Raw genomic sequence first — 20,878 nt, forward strand, 5'->3', positions numbered from 1 at the left:
CACAACCGCCTCACGGCGCTGAGGTCCCAGGTTCGATCCCGGCTCTGGGTCACTGTCCGTGTGGAGTTTGCACATTCTCCCCGTGTCTGCGTGGGTTTCGCCCCCACAACCCAAAAAAAATGTGCAGAGTAGGTGGATTGGCCATGCTAAATTGCCTCTTAATAGAAAAAATAATTGGGTAATCTAAATTAAAAAATTTTTTTTTTTTTAAATTCAGTTTGAGAATGATTGCCAGCATTTTCTCCAACCATAATTGCATATTCCAATTACGATGTGGAGGCTTTCTTTAAGTTTACTTGTGTTAGCCTCTCATTGTTTGGCATCTTCTGCTCTGACGGGCAGCCGCTCAACAGCACATTTCGCACAAGCTGCATCTTTCAAATTAAAAGGCAACTCAAAGTTTCCTGGCTGTCTGCATTGAATGTAATGGTCTAAGGTGAAACCTCTGCTGGTGGGACTCTCTGGGCGCGATTCTCCGCCCCCCACGCCGGGTGGGAGAATAGCGGGAGGGCCTCCCGACATTTTTCACGCCCTCTCGCTATTCTCCCCCTCCCACGCCCGACTCACGCCACGAAAAACGGCGAGCGCCGATTCCCCGAGGCCGATGGTCCGAGCGGCGGGGTCTTCGCGCCCGTTTCAACACGGCAGCAAACACACCTGCTTGCTGCTATCGTGAAACGGGCACCAGATGCCCATTTGGGGCATCTAGAGGCCCGATTGGCACGGCAGTACCACGGCCGTGCCAAGGGGGGCATAAGCCCGCGATCGGTCTTGGCCCACATCTTGCGGGACGGCTGAGGGAAAAGCCGCCGTGACGCATGGGGCCGCGCTCCTAGCCCCGCCCGGGGGGGGGGGAGAATCGGCCCCGGAAGTAGGCGTGAAGGCTGCCGTGGGTCACGACCTGTCCCACAGCAGCCTTTACATTCTCCGCATTTGCGGAGAATCTCGCCCTCTGTTTCGCTTGCAATGCAACCCCACCCCGCGGTTTTTCCAGCGGCGTGAAGTGGTCACAATGGGAAATCCCATTGGATGGCGGCAGGGAGAATCCTGCTGCCAGTGATGGCACGCCGCTATGGAACACATGGCTGAGGAGGCTGAGAATTGTAGGATCTCTCACTGTGACCTTCATTATTGTAATCGTCTGTCTATTTTCAATGATTTAGATAAAAATTATACTTTAAAATTAATCTGAATTTCTCCATATTTAATTGCTAGGTTGTGATGATCTAATTAATTTAAAGTGGTATAATTATATGCTTGGCTTAAACAAAAATTGTTCGCCAGAATTCTTTGATTCCATCAAATCTGTTTGGTGCCTGAAAGTTGACTATGTGTCCTGCCTCTGCAGCCTGCCTCACCTGTTTCGTATCAGATCTCGGGCTAAGTGGGACCAGAAAAGTGCAGAAGGTGCATTTTTAGGCCCTATCCATTGCTGGAGAATAATCATGGTGTCACACGTGTGCAGATGAAATTGAGGGAAACGCAATCTTTGCCATATTTCCCATGATTTAGCCACATTGAATTTTGGTTAGAATCCAAAATCCAGAGTTTATGCCATGCTGCACAGTGGCACATTTTGGCCGATAGAAGCTGGGAGACTCCGCTCCAGGGATCTACCTGACCCTTAACACCTTGTGAGATCTAACGCGATATCATGAAAATTGCAATGTAAATCCCGTCCACTGTGGACAGGATCACGATTGACAAATCTGCATAGTAGAGCGAGACAGCTGGTCTCATTTTAATGTGCAGATTTCTAAGGTACCCGAGGCTTTGGGATCTATCCCCTTTGCCTCGGAGACCTTGGCGATACCGTTCAGAACTGGTCTCCACAAATGGGGACCAGATGGAATGGCACTCATAGGGGTCTACTAGGATTTCAGAGGCCCCTAGTTGCATGCCCTTTGGGAAGGGTGGTACCCTGGCACTGCTAGTACCAACTGGGCACCCTGGCCGAGCCACCTGGGTGCCAACCTGGCAATGTCAAGGTGGCACTGCCAGGAGGGGCACTGCCATGGTACCAGGTAGGCACTGCCAATGTCCCAAGCTGGCAATTTTAATGTGGCGGTGATTGGGCCAGGGATGCTCTGCGCAGGTCTTAGGGGGGGATGCCGGGTGGAGGGGGGTTGTGTCGGGGGCTACCGATCTCTGCTACACTGAGAAGTTCCGGTGAGCAGAAAGAGCTCCTTAGTGCAGAAAATGGGGCTACATGCGGCCTCGGCTGCCCATCCCCCGCTGAGGCCCCCTATCTAACCTGGGTGATGTTTAATAGTGTTGTGTTTCTCAACGCTGTGAGCATTGGGAAACATGCGGCTAAACATGCCCCCTGTGGGACTTGGTTTCCATTTAAGTAAATTGAGCCCTAAATGTCAGCAGAGGGGATCCCAGATTTTCCCTCAAGAAAGATTGATAAAACATCCCATTTCCTGATGAACTTTATAAAAGACAAAACTGCTCACATTTCAGTAATAAGTTAGTCCAAATTTGCTAGTTCTCTCACTTAGTCAGCATAGACAGAAAATTAAAGTGGAAAATATAATTGTTCAACTGACGACAATTGTTGTTCTATCCTTGAGATCCAGATACAATGTCGTAGCAGAATACAAACATCTTTACATGAATTTGTTGCCAAAAAGTAGAAAAATATTCTGAGGAACAGAATTGGCATTGGATTCCTTGATTTCCCACTTTAACTTGGGCTTAACTTCTGGAATTCCACCATACAAAGAAAAGCTGAGAGAAGTTGAACAACCCACCGCAATGGTTCATTGAAGTGACTTTGAAGTAGTACTTGGCAGTAGTACTCTTTATTAACAGTGCAAAATAACTGCATCACCATTAGCTATGACTGAAATCAGGCAATAAACAAACCTAGAACTAAACAGAAAGTGTTTGATCATACAAAACAGCAAAAGAACAACAAAGAGAAATAACTAAAAGACAATTCATAAAGCTGAAGTCAAAGCAGCTGTAGCTTGCAACTAGAATATTAAAGCTACCACAATTTCCCCCATTTTTTTACAATTAAACAATATAACAAATAATACCACAGCAGGCAATAAATCTGATCAAATAACAAACATTTTATACTCTTTATTTTGCATAACATTCTGTCTTTCAGTTATTTCTTCTAATAAAGTGAACTTAACAGTACAAAGTCTTTACAAGGCAAGCTTGGCTGTAGCTTGCAGACAATCTGAGAGAATTCAACAAATGTCTAGTTATAAAGACTGAAGATTTGTCATAAGTGGCAACACCAAATATACTAGGTTGCAAAATTTTGGCACACAACTTGAGATCATGATAGCACGATTCTGACGAAAGCTGAAGAGTATAACTTGGTCCACAAGTCAAATTAGTAGTGGCCTGCAGAATAGAGTCCAGGAACAAAGTTCACCATCATGTCTTGTAAACAGCAGTTTAGCAGAGTACCATCACAATGCCTTTCTGCCATCTGTATACAGTTTCATCACTTTAACTAGGCCTGGAAGGAAGTTTATTCTGTAATGTAAGGTTTTCAGATGTTTAACATCTGAATTGTGGCAGGATTCCAGCTTCAACTGCATGTTAGAAAGTTAGGACGATAACTGAAACTACAGTCCAAACCGCAATTGTTTACTAAATTCTTGTAAAAGTGATTGTTTCCTATTTATTAAATATCACAAATTCTATGGTAAACGGTGAGGTACAAACAGCAGCATTATTTGACAATGAAGTGTATTCTGATTAAACCCACATGTAAATTCTGTGTAGTTTTTGTTTTTAGAAAATATTTATATTCATTTACATACAACAAACATGGATATAAAGAAATACATACACAGTACATATGTTCAACCAGTATTATACAAGACCCTTTTTTATAGAAACTGAGAGTTGGGAACAAATGACAATGATAGATGGTGCTAAAACACCACCATTACCACACTGTAATGTCTGAAAAGGTGAGTGCCGTACTTTTGTCAAACATTTACTGAATAATATCAACTCAGTTGATTGTGAAATATATTAAATTGACATCTAAAAATCATAACCCTTACATATACCAATATTTTCACAAGAAAAGTCTTTACACTTTGAGACTGTTCCTCGCGATCAGCAATATCCAATTCAGCAAGCTGGCGAATTGCTGCTGGTTATGTCAGTCTTCAAAGGCAATGGATGTGTTTCCATACAGGCATCAGGAATATGCTGAAAGACAACAAGTTGATTGTTATGCAATGGAGTATTGTGACTAACCATTTCTTCTTTAGGTTTTGGGTTCCCTGCTGCCACCTCTCAGCACCCTATATACCCAATATAGTAGTGTGCCTATGTCATTTTCTGCCTTCATATCCCATCAGTGGAGTTCTCAGAATGAATAAGATTTTTTTATGCATGTTAGGATACCTCAGTTAACCTCATGATAAATCATGGGAAGCATGGCAAATGTTGCATTTTCCTCAATTTAATCTGCATCTCGTCTCTCACCTGAGACAGAAGGTTACGGAATCCAAGCCCCATTCTAAGGAATTAAGCACATAAGCACATGAAGCTGACACCTCAGTGAAAGTGGAGTACTGAGAAGTGCTGTGCATTGTCACAGATGATAGTATTTACAAAGAACAATACAGGCCCACCAAGCCTGTACCGGTTTGATCCCTTAGCCAAAATCCTCAGCACTACCTTGTGCCGTATCCCTCTATACCTATCCTATCCACGTATTTGTCGAGATGCTTTTTGAACATCGTTAATGTATCTGCTTCCACAGCCTCCCCCGGCAATGCATTCCAGGCACTCGCCACCATCTGTGTAAACAACCTGCCGCAGACATCTCCTCTAAACTTTGCCCCATGGATCTTAAAGCTATGTGCCTGGTGACTGACCCCTCCACCCTGGGAAAGAGTGCCTGCCCATCCACTCTATCCATGCTTCTAATAATCTTGTAGACCTCTATTAGGTCGCTCCTCAACCTCCGTCATTCTAATGAAAACAGTCTGAGTCTATTCAGGCTCTCTGCATAGCTAACACCCTCCAGGCCAGGCAACGTCCTGGTATGCCTCCTGTTCACTCTCTCCAAAGCTTCCACATCCTTCTGGTAGTGTGGCGACCAGAATTGTGTGCAATATTCTAAGTGTAGCCTTACCAAGGTTCTATACAACTGTAGCATGACTTGCCAGTTTTTATACTCGATGCCCTGTCCACTGAAGGCAAGCATACCGTATGTTTTTTTGATTTAGGTGAGAAGTGAAACCACCCCAGTTTTTTTAATTTATTTTTTTGTGGGATGTGCACATCACTGACAAGGCCAGCATTTGTTGCCCATTCCAAATGGCCCTTGCACTGAGTGGCTTGCTTGGCCATTTCAGAGGGCAGTTAAGAGTCAACGACATTACAATAGATCTGGAGTCACATGTAAACCAGACTGGGTAAGGGTGGCAGATTTCATTCCGTCGAAGGCATTAGTGAACAAGAAGCGTTCTTACGATAATCGATGATAGTTTCATGATCACCATTACTGAGACTAGCTTTCAATTCCAGTTTACTTAAATTTAAATTCCACCAACTGCCATGGTGAGATTTAAACCCATAATCCCAGAGCATTAGACTGGATCTCTGGATTGCTACTCCAGTGACATTGGGCGCGACTCTCCCAAAAATGAAGTGTCATTTTGGATGGGTTTTGCTGGATGTTTCCCACCGACCTTTTGGGTGAGATCAAGACCTGGGTTCACCCTTACTTAGTCATTTTTTGAGTCTTGTGGAGTTTCTTCCCGGTCTAGCCCACACCTAGAAATCTTTTCAGCAGTGGGGAGCTGAAGTTGTCGGCGAGAATGGTTCCTCAGAGTTCGGGCCGCTCATTTTGAAACCCCAATCTCTAAGTAAATTTGAGAGTCCCCACACCCACGGGCAATGCCACCCCCTGCAGACATAGGCATTATCCTCCCCACCTCCCAAGCGAGAACACCCCACTATTGGGTCTCTGAGGACCACCCACCTCTCTTTTCCAGGGACCCCTTCACCTCCTACTTCTATGAAGCCCCTTCATACCCCCATATACTAGTCCAGTGATAATACCACTATGCCACAGCCTGCCCCTAATACCCTCCCTTTTATTGACTATTTCCTTGCTCTGTTTGCCCTCCCCAAATGCATTACCTAATATTCCTCTGGATTGAATTTAATTTGCCTCTTTTCACGCACTCAACCAAACCATCCTGGAGGCAGTAGCTTTCCTCTTCACTATCAACTACATGGTCATCTGCAAATTTCCCAATCATGCATCCCACATTTAAGCACACATATTTCTACAACAAACAGCAGGAGATCCAACACTAAGCCCTGTGGAATGCCAGTGGAAACTGCTTTCCATTCGCAAAAACATCCAGCGACCATTACCCTTTGTTTCCAGTTGCTAAACCAATTTTGAATCTAAATTGCCACCTTCTCTTCTATCCCATGAGATTTCATTTTTTTGATGTCTGCCATGTGGAAGACTTGTCAAATGCCTTTTTAAAATCCTTCCAGGAAGTTACGTGAAAATATTATAAGACACTTGTTTGGCTTCCAATTTCAGAAGGATGTGAAGGTATTGGAGAGGGTACAGAAAATCTTTACGAAAATGGCTGCATGGATGAGGGGTGTCAGTTATGAGGCTAGATTGGAGTAGCTGCGTAAAAACAAATTACTGCCGATGCTGGAATCTGAAACCAAAATAGAAAATGCTGGAAAATCTCAGGGGGTCTGGCAGCATCTGTAAGCAGAGAAAAGAGTTAACGTTTCGAGTCCAGATGTCCAGCTTTGACAAAGGGTCACCTGGACTCAAAAAGTTAGCTCTTTTCTCTCCTTACAGATGCCGTCAGACCTGCTGAAATTTTCCAGCGTTTTCTCTTTTGGTTGGAGAAGCTGGGGTTTTTCTCCTGAGAGAGGAACAAGATTGAGAGGAGGTTTGATGGATACGTTCAAAATCCTGTGGGGTCTAAATAGATTTTCGCAGTCACTTCATTGCAGCATTAATGTAAGCCTACTTTTGACAATAAAGATTATTATTGAATAGAGTAGATAGGGAAAAACTTTTCCTATTGGCGGAAGGTTGAGAACCAAAGGTTACTAATTTAAAGTGATTGGAAAACGAAACAGGGACAATATGAAGATAAACTTTTTTTATTGTAGCGAGTGGTGCACTGCCTGAGAGCTTTCTGCCTTTGAAAAGGGAATTAGAAAATTATTTGAAGAGAAAGAAAATACAGCGCTACGGAGAAATGACAGAGGAATGGGGGGTACATGAGTTCCCGCAGAGAGAAGGCACGGACACAATAGGCCAGTTCTGATGAAATCGTTGATCTGAAATGTTGACCTGTTGGCTTGACCTTTAAAATAGCAGGTGGAACCTGATTCTGGGATTTCCAACTCTATTCTCAGGTAATTAATTTTCGGGAGTACCTTCAAAGGATGTGGGCTGGTTTCTGTCAGAAGTCTGCATCTGGCACTCCCGACCTTATCGTCTCCATCATGGAGATAGATGCCTCCTACTCCTCTGCAATTTTCATGGAGTCGGACCAGGTTTTTAAATACCCATGGTCTTAGAGGAGTGATGAACCCCAGTGTGCATGAGGGGACCTTTTAAAGGTTAAGTTTAAAAAGACCCCCTCATGCTCATGATGCCAAACTCTGCCCTTCCACACATCCCTCCAGGTCCTTATTGCCCCCAATACCAAGCTCTGGCACTTCAATACCCACTGACCAACTGTACACTTTCTAGAACCAATGAACACCACAGTGCATAGTGGGTGTGTAAATGAAGCTTTGCAAAATGTAATTCATTGATAAATTTTTGATCCATGGATGATTAATGGACATGTATCTTTGAGGCAGAATTCAGAAGTGAGCAGAGGAAACACTCTCTGGTAGTCTCTGCTGGTTTGAACAGGAGTGGCAGACTTGTCGACATCAGAGAAAGAGATGGGGTGAGACTTGGTTTGATTGATTGGCTGGTGGCTAATAAATTGGCCTCAGAGGCCCTACACTGCCCGGTAATAGGTGTTGATTGGCTCCTATCCCAGTGGAATTATTTTCAGAGTTCCGAGGAGTTTCAGTTTTATCCTGGCAGCATTGAGACGAGGGGCGGGATTCTCCGACCCCCCACCGTGTCCCGAATTCTCTGCCACCCGAGATTCGGCGGGGGCGGGAATCGCGCCGCGCCGATTGGCGGGCCCCCCACGGCGATTCTCCAGCCCGCGCTGGGCCGATGTCCCGCCGCTGACATGCCTCTCCCGCCAGCGTGGATTAAACCACCTACCTGACCGGCAGGAGCAGGCGGCGCGGGCGGGCACCGGGGTCCTGTGGGGGCGCGGGCCGATCTGACTCTGGGGGGTGCCCCCATTGTGGCCTGGCCCACTATTAGGGCTCACCGATCGGCGGGCGGGCCTGTGCCGTGGGGGCACTCATTTTGTTCCGCCTTCGCCATTGTCTTCACCATGGCGTCAGCAGCCGCTGATGCTCCGGCGCATGTGCAGACTTACGCCGGTCGGCGAAGCCCTTTCGGCCCTGGCTGGCGTGGCACCAAAGGCCGTTCATGCCAGCCGGCGGAGCGGTAATCACTCTGGCGCGGGCCTAGCCCCTCAATGTGAGGGCTTGGCCCCTAAAGGTGCGGTGACTTCCGCACCTTTGGGGAAGCCCGACGCCGGAGTGGTTCACTCCAACGCGCCGGGACCCTCTGCCCCGCCGGGTAGGGGAGAATCCCGGCCAAGGTCCTGCTACTCTCTCTCCTCCGATTTTTCTCCAGAAAAGCTGGGAGTACTGTATTTCTTAACTTGCAGAGAATCTGAATGAATCAATCTACAGGAAAACCATTACAGGCTGCAAACAAAGATCAGAACCTGCTATCTCTCCAGAAAGGCCCTTGAGTACTGTAATTCTGAAACTACAGAGACCTAAATGAACCTACAATAAAGTCACAAACTGAAACCATAGTTTGAAGAGGAGTGAAGTGCTGTAAACCATGAATCCTGCCCCCGCCGTTCTCCCAATTCCGCACCTTTGGGGCGGCCCAACGCCGGAGTGGTTCACGCCACTCCGTCCCAGCGGAACCCCCCGCCCCGCTGGGTACGGGTGAATCCCGCCCTCTTTTCCCCCTCATGATTTACTTATGATTTTCTATCCCTTTCTTCCCCTCTGTGTTTCTCTGTCTTGTGTGTGTGGGTGTGGAGGGTGAAGGCAAGTTAAAGCGGGGAATTTGGAATTAGATAATAATTAACCAATTGTACTTGCTGCATATTTCATTATAGTTCTTTTCATAAATAAAAAGTAATTATGTTTACATTTAAAATCTGGTAGCTGGAATTATTGGTCAGCCAAGGACCAAAGAGTTTGAATATTTTTCTAAGAATTTTTGGTTAATTCATGGATGTGTTGCGACTCTGGATCAAGAAGGGCTGGAATTGACTGTGCACTTGCCAGGGTGTCAGAACACTGATAAAAGTGTCAATCTTCGGCAGCACGGTGGCTAGCACAGCTGCTTCACGGTGCTGAGGTCCCATGTTTGATCCTGGCTCTGGGTCACTGCCCATGTGAAGTTTGCACATTCTTCCCGTGTTTGTGTGGGTTTCCCCCCCACAACCTAACAAATGTGCAGGCTAGGTAAATTGGCCATGCTAAATTGCCACTTAATTGGAAACAAAATGAATCTAAATTTCAGAAAAAAGTTTTTTAAAAAGTGCCAATCGTTTGAAAGACGTTTGAAAAATCACAAACCCTTGAAACCAACTAACTTGTGTCAACGAACTTTATGAAATCCAGTGATTCAGGGGGAGATTTACTCCAATATTGGCAAACGGTGATTTCGTAGGGAAAAAGCGCCATTTAGGTCAACAATGACAATGGCAACTTATTCTGCCATATAGTGCAAAATGAAGACAGGCATGGGTTCCATGCCATATCACTGGTGGGTAGCCTCTGATTCGCCTGCCCCGCCATCAAGTTAGCGAATTGACGATCTGGACACCATATTTAAAGACCACCACAGTGCACAGTAAGCACACCAGGAACAAATCTTCATCCAGGTGCACATTCTGGCACCCCTGTCAATACCCTGTCATTACCTGGCATCAAACCGGCACACCCTTGAACCACCCTGGCACCTCCTGGCATGACTCTCTCCTTACTGAGTGCTGCACTCACCCCTCTGAGCTTCGCTGGAGTACTTCTCGCCAGATGCAGGCCTTCTGAGACAAGTTGTGCTTCACGCCGTTCTGACATTACATTACTGTTGATGTGTTATTTGACGTAGGGATGTGATTCCAGTTTATGGGCCTGATAATGAGTTGCTAATTTATTACGAGCTTCCCAATTTTGAAAGGTGTGAAACACAGCTGGCCACTGATGGAAGGAGGACATGTTTTTATGTTGACGTGAAACACAACTTCGGCCGTCTCACCAAATTTTTTTCTCGTCACCAAATGGGAACGGAAAATCCCAGCCGTTGACCTGTCAATCAAACCATGTTTCCTCTGGGGGGAAGGTGCTCTTGTATTTTAATAGCTATCTGGGCTCTCAGCCAAGTGTACAGAAAATCAGAGCTTGCTGGTACATTTATGAACTTGCACCTATTAACTTAATCAAGTTGAAGCCCTTGTGTATACTAAGCTAAATTTAGGTTTATGCAAACTGGTGACAGGTATTTGCTCATACTTTTTCAGTTTGCAAACTCATGCATATAAATGGTTGATCTCCCAATAAAATACATACAAATATAATTTTATCTTGTTAACATTAAAAAGGTAAAGTAAGGTAGTTACCTCAAAATAGTGCTGTTCCAATATCTCTGGCTGTCAGCAAGAGTAAGTCCGAATGGTGGAGTTATCTATCCTTTGCATTCCTGATGTGCCAACTAGAATTGCACAAGTTATCAATTAATACACAAGTGATCTTGTCTTTTAACTTATATAACCATTGTGCTTTGCTCTATTGAAATAAACATATTTCAACATTGAATATAAATTAAAGAACTGATGATTTACTTATTTTGCTTGTGTGATGCTTATTTGTTACAATTTTCTTTTCACCAGTGTCGGCTTGAGTTCAAGAGCAGTTGTTCTCACAGAATGTTCATTCCTCTTTTTAACCAGGTGTTCTGCTCTATTTCCCATCTCCTTTCATGCATGTTTTGGCAAAGCATGATTCTAACTGGATTTACACCATAACTCTGACCTCAGCCTAAAAGATGTGTGGATGGGTGAGTCCCAGTGTAGAAACTGGTTGGAAGAAGGAGTCAAAAGATTTCTCATATCATCCTGTAGGTAAGTATTGTACACAGATTGTTACACAGTTATATCCACAGTTACCTACAGCTGAGGTTGCTGATTCTCTGCAGGTAACTGTGGACACAAATGTCATGTGCAACTCTGCTTATTTAAAAAAATGTTTAGTTATCACAACTTTGGAAACAACAGGATTTGAATGGCTGTATTGATTACATAATTGAACGTACATATCTTAGCAGCAGAATTATTTTCAGCAGACTGTTGTCATGTGATGCTACATCACTGATGACAGATATATATTTAGCATTACTCTTTATACAGCAATGTCAAAGGCAGTCACTTACACAACACTACTTTATCACAGTTAGACAGTATATTTATTTAATGACAGATATCGCCTTGCAGGAACAGAGGGCAGTGGGTTTCCCCCAGATGCAGGGCATAATCAATTCACCCGTATTGCCATTAAGTCACCCAGCAACTAGCCAGTGAGGTCCATCAACAGGAAAAACTTCTACTCTCACAATATCCAACTGATTTGCAACAACAGCAAAAGCTTCCTCCATTTGTATATTCGGTTTCTGGAAAATGTTAACCCCTTCATCCACCGCCAGTCAAGCTGCCAAAGATCTTCACTCGAACCCCCAAAGTGCTTGGATGGACCCTCTCGGGGACAAGGAATTTTCCAAGAGCTGGTGACTGATCCCTCTTCTAGAGCCCCAGGACAGAGGCACATAAATGATACAATCAACATTACCTACCCACTAGAACAGCATTGAACAAGTCATCAGGCCTCTGAGGAAACAATTCTGATATTAGGATTAGGGGTGCCCTCAAATACCTCCTGAAAGCCATTGTGGTTGTCTACTGTTTATTACATAGTCCTCCAGAAAAGTGTGTGGAAGGAGACAGCTCATTAAGGGTGTAACAGGAGCAGGAGATGCGATAGGAGAAGCAAGAGGAGGCAGAGGGAGATGAGAAACGATGGCTGGGAGGAGACTAGGTTGAGGTATTCAAGATCCTGAAGTGTATGGACAGGCTAAATAGTGAGAAACTGTTCCCTCTCAAGAATGCATCAGAGCTAGATGACACATTCAAAATAATGGGCAAGAGGAGTAGAAGTGAGGTGAGGAATTTTTTTTTTAACCCAGAGGGTGATTGGAGTCTGGAACTAAATTGCTGAAAGGTTAAGAGAGGCAGGTTCTAACAAGGTATCCTAAAGGGAATTGGATTTCTATCTGAAAAGAAAGATTGTGCAAGTTTACAGGGATAGTGTAGGGTAGATCAGGTAGAATGCTCTTTTAGCAGACCAGTGTCGGTTCAATGGGCCAAATGGCCTCCCTTTGCACTGTAAAAATTCTGTGATTCTGATTCTGTGACACTGAACAGAGTGGTGTCCTTGCTGCAGGATAAGGTGGCCTCCTCCTGCCACCCTCTCCCTCACAACTTCCAAAATTAGTTCCAGATCAACAACGATGAAGCAAGAGGTAGCCCTCTCTGAGTGTCAGGCCAGCAGAATCCCTGTGACATCTCCCTTCCCTCTGGTGAGGCGGAAAGCCATGGCACAGTCAGCAGAATTATCCCTCAGAACACCCAGCAGCCTCTATGATGAGTCCAAATGAGTCCCATAATTCATTAGACCTGTCTCCATTCTCACTGGCATATGCTTTAAGGAAAAGTTTAATCAATTAATGACTTCCCAGGCAAAAATCTTAACTTTAATCAGTTTCCAACTGGAGGTGGTTCTGATCTGAAAACAAACCTGCAAAAAAAAAAAAAACAGTGCTTAGGCTCAAAGTCGCTTCACTTTCACCTTCATCAGATGATTCCAGCAGTTGCTGAGCCTGATATTACAGTCTAATTTAAGCAGAATGCATTAATGGTGTAAACTGAGGAAATTTATAGGTGCAGTGCAACTGCTCTGAATCTAACATGCAATGTAAAAATGAGGACTGAGGGCACTCGACTGGTAAATCACATAAAAGTAAAGAGAGTCAGTGAAAGCTTGTTATCCTGAGGAGCATCAGAGTTTCTCACAGCGAGTCATCATCACTCTCATGTCTTGGAGAGGGACCCGCTGACGGTGCCAACAGATGCTGATCACCCTGGAGTGATGTTACATAGACCCTTGAAAGGGGGATCAGGGTGGCCGGGAAGGGGCAGTGCAATGGGGGTGGGGGGTGGGGGGTTTGGGTGGGGAAGAGGGTTGTTTAGATTACAGACGCAGCCTAGTTTCATGAGAATCGCAAGACGATGAGGGTCTCCCTAGTCCTTCACGCATGTTGGACCCTTGCCGCTGCCTGTCCTCAATCCTTCAACTCCTCCTTGGACTTGTCAGTGAAAGCTTGTTATTGCCACAAAAGACAGAATCAACGTCCAACCAATTTCCAACCAACTTCCTGTACTATTTGTACATTGCAAATGCATTGAAAGCAGCTGTGAAATTCCCATGGACTGTGGCAAAACTAGTGAAATGTAATGTAATACTTTAAATTAGGGTAATGGATAGCTATTGAGATCAATAGCCACAATAACTACCTATTTTGAGGGAAGCCAAGCACCTCCATTGGTTAAGAGAGGGGTCCAGTTTGAATCTGGCAACAATTGTTGCTGGATATTTTGAGAATTAAAATGGTGCATGTGCAATTTACTAATACAAACCATCAGAGGATCTTTTTGTGGATGTGGTTGTTAATCTGAAACCTGCAGGAAGTGTTTCAGAAGATCCAGGCATCATGCTGATTCCATGAACTTCACGTGAAGGAAAGTGTTTTCTCCAAGACGGCCTTCGCTGAAAGTTTTTCTCATCATCCTTGTGACAATACATGTGAAGAAAATATCAGATATTTTTAGTGGTTAACAATGAATGAGATGGTTGTCTTTCCTCTCCTCACAACTGGGTGTCAGGCAGGCAAATTTACAGAAGAGCCTGCAATGTCCTGAACATTAATTGCCCACTTAAGGGCCTCAATTGATGGGATGGAGGCTGTAAGGTGGCAGGGTCTACACCCATCACCACCCTGCCAAATTGAATGCCCTACCCACCTCCACATTCTCCATGAGGGAGGGCATTAAATACCAGCCTTCGTGCATATTTTATAAAATAATTTCAATAAAAATCATTGCTAAAATCTCAACGTAGCATGGGGAAATTACTTACTTCTTCAAGGGCCCTCTCTGTTCCGAGTGCAAGAAGGTTATTATACTCTCTTTCAAGGACCTGTCTTGCCTGAAGAAGATAATGTACATAATTAATGGTTTTAAATGCGAATTGAACAAAGTAACCATTTTAATATTCATGCAAGAGTTTATCTTTAGAAAGTGTATCAATAAGGTTTAAATTTAGAAAATCAAACCAGACGTGAGCAATAAATCTTTCTTCTGTTTTTATAATTTGCTACAGTGCATACAGATGCTTACAAAATATATTCCACAGAAAAGACTTGTTAAAGACAAATGTCATGTTGGCCAAGTTTGGCAGGGTGTTTAGCAGAAGCTGTAATGGTGAGATCACAACCTGTATTCATCCGTACTTTGTGCAAATAACGAGCCCCCACGTGGATCTCGCCATGTCTGAGTCCTCGCCGTCTGATTCATCCGACTTCCAGCTCAGCTGCTCGTTATTACCAAGGGGAAGCTGCTTTTAAACGCTCCCTCACCACCCACTCCCAGTCAAGATACAAAGATAGCAGTGCGGAGACCTGCTCCTCGCTTTGAGGATGTCAATCTGGCCAGGCTTCTCCACTCCGTGGATGAGAGGCGGGGCACCCTGATCCTCCGAGGGGATCGGAGAACCATCATCAGGGTTAGCAATGTAGGAAGAAGATGAATGACCTCGTAGGAGCTGCAAGGGTAAGTTATCACCTCGCTCCTGGCATCAGTTCTAACTGCCATTGTTCAATTTCTCAACCCACTGTCCCGCCTTTCCCCAATCCACTGGCTGACACCTCGCACCCTCCCAACATTTGATCTCCAAGTGTATTCTTCAGAACCCCCTGGAACTCACAATCTCAACTCCTTCATGTCTAGGTACGCTGCCCGCACATGCCACCTGCTATAGACCCCACTGACCCATCAAGCGTGCGGCTGACAGGAAAAGATAGTCCAGAATAAGTGGGATAGGGCAAAGACGGGGAGTGGATGCCAGAGATCCAAGTCCTCATCTCCTATGAAGAACCACCTTGGAGATCATGGAGTTGCCCAAGGAGAGAGCAGTGACTGACAGAGAGGTTGGTCTGTGCCACAGAGGTGAGGATCCACTGCCCCTTCACCCAGATGACCTGTCTCATGTGATTTTTAAAGTCCTACTAAATTATCCTTCTCTTTCACTAACCACATGTCCACTGTCTCTCGAGATCATCATCTGATGAGGCTGGGCCATCTGGAGTCGTACCCCACCCTACAACCCAAGTGAACTCCTAGGAGGAGAGTTCCAAGGAGAATATCGATAATGCATCACAGCTTTCCCCTGCACCAGCGCAGAGCTTCACACCTCAGTGGGTGACATGTGGAAAGGCTTTGGGGCACTATTTGGTGATCACCACACAACTGCTGATGCACATCAGGTGGAGGCTGGAACATCCAAGGGAAACAGCAGTCAGAGGTCTGCTGGATCCCTGAACTCAGCTGGGTCCCAGCCGCACATCAAGCCTCTGGACAAAGTTCTCCCAGAAATGATGCAGATGCTAGGACACAGTCGTGACATTCATGAGGGGGCGTCAGCGACATTCCAGTGACTGCAATGCTGACTGAAGGAGTCTAAAAGCCTTCAGGTACAGGAGATGATGCCGGCTTTGCATAGCACTCAGGCCAACACTGCTAGCATGGCGACCACAGTGGAAAACCTGCAGAATGACATCCGAGCCTTGTGTGGTGGTGTCCAAGGCATTGCTCAGTCTGTGAGATACTAAAGGTCATGTCCCAGATCAGATGGACTTTGCTGAGGTACTCCAGAGTACGGCTCAGTCACTGAGGACCATTGCTGAGGGCGCCAACACCATGGTGCAGACAAAGAGGAACCTCCAAGACTGTCAGTGCCAGGTGACTCAGAGGCTTCCGGAGCTCACTACAGCTGCCCCTCCCTCTCGTGGAGTCACTCATGCCCCAGGGCCACTTTGAAGGAGGGGGAAGTGGTGGAGCACATCCCAGGGTCGTCCACGAGTTGGACTAAAGTGGTCTCCAGGTCTTCTGAATCCCTCCCTCCTAACACCGGTGCATCTCAAGGGTAGCGGGGAGAACAGCGTGGCACAGCAATGTCTATGGCACTGATAAGTTGTCCGGGGATCTCAGGATCCGGGCCCTCTAGAGGACGTCCGCCAAAGGCAACAACACCCGGAAAGCAGCAGGCTGCCTCCACCTCTGATGTGCATCCTACGGAAATAGACATATCAAGGAGAGTGAGGAGCACGGAGTACTGTACCTACCCAGGGGGAAATGAAATCAGTCAAGTTGTTCACCATTAAAACATCTCACACCTAATACATGTGAAGCCTGTCTTTTTTGTCTTCACAGTGGGGCTGCACACATCCCCATCCCTGGTGCCCTACAACTCCCTCCCACCCCGGCACAGTGATCCAAAAGCCCCCAATGATGACTCTGTCAGGAAGATGGGTGTGAGCATGCTGTCAGCAGAAAGGCAGGAGTCAGACTTAATCAGATCCTGAGTAGCACCAGAGTTTCTCACAGCGAGTCATCATCACTCTCATGTCTTGGAGAGGGACCCGCTGACGGTGCCAACAGATGCTGATCACCCTGGAGTGATGTTACATAGACCCTTGAAAGAGGGATCAGGGTGGCCGGGAAGGGGCAGTGCAATGGGGTGGGGGGGGGGGGGGGGGGGGGGGGGGGGGGGGGGGGGGTTTGGGTGGGGGAGAGGGTTGTTTAGATTACAGACGCAGCCTAGTTTCATGAGAATCTCAAGACAATGAGGGTCTCCCTAGTCCTTCATGCATGTTGGACCCTTGCCGCTGCCTGTCCTCAATCCTTCAACTCCTCCTTGGACTTGTCCTCCAGCCCCTCCTGGTCCTCTCCTCCTCAGATGACGCCGCACATTCCTCCTTATCCACCTCGTCTCACATGTCGCCCTGTTGCTGTGCCAGATTGTGGAGGGCACAGCAAGCCACCCGTAGAGCCCTGCCAGAGCGATCCATGCAGCAGAATCATATTTACAGCAGCCTGATGCATTGCTCAATGACAGCACTGGTGGCAACGTGAGCCTCCAAACCTTGTAACGGGTCTCTGCCTCAGTCTCAGGCCTCCATATCCATGTCATTAGCCATGACCTCATAAGATATCTCTTGTTTCCTACGAGCCAACCCATCATCTTGGGGTGGCTGTCGAAGACACTGGGTATCTTCAAATGCCTCAGGATGTAGCAGTCATGGACGCTCCCAGGATAGCAGGCATGCATGTGCATGGTTCTCAGGCGGTGGTCGCACATGCTCCGAACATTCAGGAATTCAGTATCCTTCCAGTTAATATAAGCCACTCCTTGATTCCCTTGTGCTTGCAGGGCGACATGTGTGCCATCGATGACCCCCTGGATCCAGGACATCCCAGTGATGATGGCAAATCCTGCAGCCTGGACATTTTGGTGGGCCTGGCCCAGGTTGAAAGTGATATAGTCGGATGCCCGGAGCATCCATCACCTCCCGGATGCACCTTTGGACTGGTGACAGTGAAATGCCATATCGGTCCCCGCTTGAACCCTGGAATGATCCGCTGGTGTAGAAAATTAGTGCTGTAGAGTCCTTTGCAGCCAACATGAGCGGGTGCTCCCCTCCTCCACAGGGTGCCATGTCCACGAGGACATGGCACAGGTGCTGCCCTGTCTCTGTTGAGATGCAATCTTCTGCGACTTATATGCTGTCCGCCACTCACTGAAGGACCAACGACTCCAGCCCAACCTGGCACATCGCTGGCCTCCATCTCTAGCCCCCTCCTCATCCTGATTTGCAGCTGAGTCTTGAGGATGTGCAGTGGTCTTGCAGTCTTCTGTCCACTTAGGCTGTGACAAGCACAGTGAGGGTAGCCTTCACGGGATCGAGTTCAGCAATCTTTTTTGCATGAGATAGGAATTGGAGAAGGAGAGATAATCAGTTTGGTCTTCCATTTTGGGACCATATCTCCCAAGCCTCCCACACCTTTACCATGACTGTCCCTCCTTCTCTCAGAGTGCCATCCAGAGAGCCAGCTGTACTGGCAAACCTTGCTCTGCACCCACTCCATGCCAGATCCCTAGACCCTAGACCTCTGCCAGCAACATTTTGGAGGTCATGTTCAGCCACCATCTGCTCATTCAGACACTTACCCTTTGGTTACAAGGTGGTCCTTCAGTGGTGAAGCCCTGCTCTTTTGTGTTTGATGGTTGGTAGCTGCCTCTATGGTGGTGATGCTCCTAGAGAACAGATATGCTGTTCCGGCATCAAAGGTTTCAAGGCATCGTGTCCATTAATCATCCTCTCAGACAAGGCACCTTCGAGGAGGGACTTAAGAGTTCAAGACGAGAAGCGCCATCACAACTAACAAAATTATCTCTCCTTTGAAATAGCCTTCAGCAGTGAAGCTGGAGGCTTCTCACAGTTAAAGGGGGTGAAATTGACTTTCATGAGAAACGCTGCGGCATGGTTCTGTCCTGAGAGAGTTTGGTAGGTCAGCTGTGGTTGCCCCTGTTATGGGTCTTCACAAAATTTAAAGATGGCTTGAAGGCTTCCAGACGCAAATCCCCTCACCCACCCGGCCCAGGGGCAACCCCTGACCTGGAGCTCCTGCAGCTCTGAAGGCAACCCCAAGACCCCTGAGGGGCCCCCACCTCCCAGAGCACTGGGAAAGCAGCTCCAGTGCCCTTGAATTGCTCATCAGTAAATGGAGATGTCTTCTCACCTTCTCACTTCCCCTCAGTAGCCAATCCGCTAGGTTGCCGTTTCTATAGAGGAGCGCTAAATGATGCGCGCGTGACTTCTTGCTGAGGAGATACTAATGAGATTTCAAATTAATGCAAATGAATATGAATATTAAATGAATTTTGAGCTTATCACCGTTTTTTGGTGAGATATGGATCTCACCAGCAAGTCAGGTGAATTGCAAAATGGTTCGCGCCCGTTGCGAATCTCAATTTGGGCCTCTCCCGTAATACATCTGACACACTCAGATCGGCGCCAGGCACAACTCAGTGGGAAATTCGCACCCAATGTCTTTAAAGACATTTTAATAAAAGAGCTCAAGGAGAGGGTGGCCTGAGATGCTCGATGATTTGGAGTTGGGGACCAAGGGCAATGTGTCCAAGTTTGCAGATGACACTAAGATGAGTGGTAAAGCGAAAAGTGCAGAGGATACTGGAAGTCTGCAGAGGGATTTGGATAGGTTAAGTGAATGGGCTCGGGTCTGGCAGATGGAATACAATGTTGACAAATGTGAGGTTATCCATTTTGGTAGGAATAACAGCAAACGGGATTATTATTTAAACGATAAAATATTAAAGCATGCCGCTGTTCAGAGAGACTTGGGTGTGCTAGTGCATGAGTCACAGAAGGTTGGTTTACAAGTGCAACAGGTGATTAAGAAGGGAAATGGAATTTTGTCCTTCATTGCTAGAGGGATGGAGTTTAAGACTAGGGAGGTTATGTTGCAACTGTATAAGGTGTTAGTGCGGCCACACCTGGAGTATTGTGTTCAGTTTTGGTCTCCTTACTTGAGAAAGGACGTACTGGCACTGGAGGGTGTGCAGAGGAGATTCACTAGGTTAATCCCAGAGCTGAAGGGGTTGGATTATGAGGAGAGGTTGAGTAGACTGGGACTGTACTCGTTGGAATTTAGAAGGATGAGAGGGGATCTTATAGAAACATTTAAAATTATGAAGGGAATAGATAGGATAGATGCGGGCAGGTTGTTTCCACTGGCGGGTGACAGCAGAACTAGGGGGCATAGCCTCAAAATAAGGGGAAGTAGATTTAGGACTGAGTTTAGGAGGAACTTCTTCACCCAAAGGGTTGTGAATCTATGGAATTCCTTGCCCAGTGAAGCAGTTGAGGCTCCTTCATTACATGTTTTTAAGGTAAAGATAGATAGTTTTTTGAAGAATAAAGGGATTAAGGGTTATGGTGTTCGGGCCGGAAAGTGGAGCTGAGTCCACAAAAGATCAGCCATGATCTAATTGAATGGCGGAGCAGGCTCGAGGGGCCAGATGGCCTACTCCTGCTCCTAGTTCTTATGTTCTTATGAGAGTGCCAAAGGCATATGTGAAATATCCCAGTGTTAACTACCCTGGGCAATAAATGTACTAGTTTTCCTGGGCATCTTATAGGAGCAGTGTAATAACCTTTTACCTTGGTATGGAAATTGTAAGGGAAATGTGTCACTTGGTTTGTAATAAGTTAAACATTCAACTATATAGACTACCACCAGTGGCACAGAAACCCCCCATTTCCCTCAGTTTTATGTGAAAGGGCCTTCTGAAAGCCGATAAAGGATACAGTAGTCAGCTGCCATCTATGTCTGTATAAAGAAGGTCACCATTTTAAGGAACTCAAATATTTCAGTAGGCACCAGTTGCAGTAGAAATAGGTCAGGAGTCATTTTGTCTTTGGGTGGTAATGTAAAAGAGTGACCTAGGCCCCTGTTGTGAACATCTCTTGCACTTT

General features: G+C 46.2%; 1 protein-coding gene across 7 annotated transcripts in view; it reads right to left on the minus strand.

Moving 5' to 3' along the window:
- Nucleotides 1-2,774: 2,774 nt before the first annotated feature.
- Nucleotides 2,775-20,878, minus strand: part of ppfia2 (PTPRF interacting protein alpha 2) — a 511,344-nt gene continuing 493,240 nt past the window's right edge. For all 7 annotated transcript variants that reach the window (XM_038781072.1, XM_038781076.1, XM_038781071.1 and 4 more), the window contains 4 exons: nt 14,401-14,469; nt 13,902-14,052; nt 10,776-10,867; nt 2,775-4,191 (listed from right to left, as the gene is read on the minus strand). In XM_038781072.1, the coding sequence (XP_038637000.1) occupies nt 10,809-10,867; nt 13,902-14,052; nt 14,401-14,469 (279 nt within the window). In that variant the 3' untranslated portion in view covers nt 2,775-4,191; nt 10,776-10,808. The remainder of the gene's footprint in view (nt 4,192-10,775; nt 10,868-13,901; nt 14,053-14,400; nt 14,470-20,878) is intronic.

The sequence above is a fragment of the Scyliorhinus canicula genome, chromosome 20, assembly GCF_902713615.1.
Source record: "Scyliorhinus canicula chromosome 20, sScyCan1.1, whole genome shotgun sequence".
Classification (NCBI taxonomy): Eukaryota; Metazoa; Chordata; class Chondrichthyes; order Carcharhiniformes; family Scyliorhinidae; genus Scyliorhinus; species Scyliorhinus canicula.